This window comes from Cynoglossus semilaevis, chromosome 20 (assembly GCF_000523025.1).
Source record: "Cynoglossus semilaevis isolate Cse_v1.0 chromosome 20, Cse_v1.0, whole genome shotgun sequence".
Lineage (NCBI taxonomy): Eukaryota > Metazoa > Chordata > Actinopteri > Pleuronectiformes > Cynoglossidae > Cynoglossus > Cynoglossus semilaevis.
In genome coordinates, this window is record NC_024326.1 from 10,498,217 (window position 1) to 10,500,463 (window position 2,247).

Here is a 2,247-nt window from a genome sequence, read left to right on the forward strand (position 1 = left end):
CTGAAGCTAAGCAGGTGTGGAGAAGGTGTGGGGCGGGGCGGTCTCAGCTACTGTGGAGGAACAGCCTAATGAGGCACCGAGAGATGAGGCCATGAATCATTATCAGCTCTGCTACATTAAAGTCCCACCAAAATTGCACATCAGCGAAATCAAGGTGCGCCTGCGTTTAACGGGCTCTCAGTGAGAGTGCGTTTTGAATTCTCCCAGAGAAAATGCCCCAGCGGTAACAACATCACGCTGTGTGTTAAAACCTTCATTTTCTCTTGATTAGAACTTTACCCGAAGCAACTACAGCGGAGACGAGTGGAACAAATTAGTACTGCAGTCGCTGCGGCCTCAGTCTGTAGCAATGACTTACCATTAGTTTGATTATCATGAACTGTCCACACCACTAACTCACACTGCTCTTATTCCCAATGAGGACAACATTAAGAGATGTTTCTGCTCCGAGGAGCTCGGTGGCTGCATCGGAGCAGAATCTCTTGTTATGGAGCCCGTCGCCTGGATACCTCTGTGGTAATGAAGGCCATCAATTAGTTTCTACTCTGTTCTCACTGATCTGATAGAGCCGGTGGCACGCGATTTCGATGCTTCACTGGAGCAGGTTTCAGCACTGATGTTCAAATAATAAGAAAAAAAAAAAAGAAAAAGATGTGGCTGAGTTCGCCTGGAGATATGATTACGCTGTCTGTCAATTCCGGCAGCTAATCTTGTTTGAGATGTGTGGTTACACTGGACATGCATTTAACACCCACCCTGCCTACTTCCACCAGATTGGTCACCATGACGATGGCTGCCGTATTCTCCTGCCAGATCATTTTCCAGAAGTCGAACACCGTCTCCTGCATGGGCCCTGAAGAGAGACAAAAGACACAAACGTTGGAGAAAAAAAGCAACGGAAAGTCAGAGCCTGGACTGATGACATGGTTCCACCATCATCAAAAAACCCAAAATACACACTATTCACAGAAGCTGAGTCAAACATCAAGAACCAAGGGCTAAAGGTCAAGACTAAGACTAAGGGTAAAAGATTTCCACACCTGATCCTCAGTTAAAGAGGACAGATTTGGTTTTTTGCTGATGGCAAGAAAACATACAAAAACATACAGTGTGACGTATGTTGGAAATCTTTACTACCTTTAACCAGAGTTAAAAGTGAATTAATTAAATAATAATATACATTATTTTTTTAAAACAAAAATATATACGTTCTTTTTGTATTTTCTTTGTATTTTGTCATCAACATTCACTGATAAAGCGTCAGGTTCATTTGGAGTCCTTTGTAAGAACTGTTTGATTCTTACGCCACAGCAAGAAGCTTAAATACAGATAAAAACAAGAGAACAAATTAATCACCAATATGGGAAAGAGACTCACGCTGAAGCTGTGTGTGTGTGTGTGTGTGTTCATTCATCACAAACCTTTTCACCAAATTGAACTCAAACGTGTCCAGTGACCATTAAGAGAACTGAGCCGTTCATCCAGCATCGCCAATATTTTAAACTTCACTGAGCAAAAGGCTTTGACTGATTGGGATTTAATTATAATTCTGGTTAATTAAAATCATTATTACTAGTTTTAATCAAGAACCACCCGAGAAAAAATGACTTCTGACAAATTAATTAGTAGATGCAAATCTGCCTTCTCCTGTGTTGGCCTGGATTACCTTGAGATATGGAGAATTATGCAGAGACACACACACACACACACACACACAAAGACAAAAGTGTTTTCTACTGAGTCATTTGTGTATTAATTCATAAATAAATGCAATTACATTTGGACCCTGAAGACCTGTTCAAGGCCGGTCACTTCAAAACTCTTGAACCATGATTAACATAATTTACAATTTCAAACAGTAGACTGTAAGTACCAAAGTAACAGGAGTAATAACAATAACAATAATAACAATAATAGTAATAATGCGACTTTTACTGCAGTGTGGCTTGGCACATCTGAGAGGTACTTTAAATACTACTGGATGAACAGCACTTAGTTTGCCCTGAGCTTAAGGCTGTTCCTTAATAAAACACAACATTAACTTCTCATCATGGAGCATGTGTCATATTATAATGGAAAATAAAAAAGTAATTATTCTTTTTGGCAAATTTCCAAATCTGCATTTTTCTAAAGCAATTGTCAATACTAGGTATTCATGTTGTACTTTGAATAATTGTTTTTTTATCTTATTAAAATAATTCTGTCCTTGTCCGTGATACAAATTGATGATTTTTCAGTTTCGGTGTA

General features: G+C 39.3%; 1 protein-coding gene across 3 annotated transcripts in view; it reads right to left on the minus strand.

Moving 5' to 3' along the window:
• LOC103396511 (protein tyrosine phosphatase receptor type M) overlaps positions 1–2,247 on the minus strand; it is a 133,618-nt gene that overhangs the window by 11,697 nt on the left and 119,674 nt on the right. For all 3 annotated transcript variants that reach the window (XM_025066351.1, XM_025066350.1, XM_025066349.1), the window contains one exon: positions 756–853. In XM_025066351.1, the coding sequence (XP_024922119.1) occupies positions 756–853 (98 nt within the window). The remainder of the gene's footprint in view (positions 1–755; positions 854–2,247) is intronic.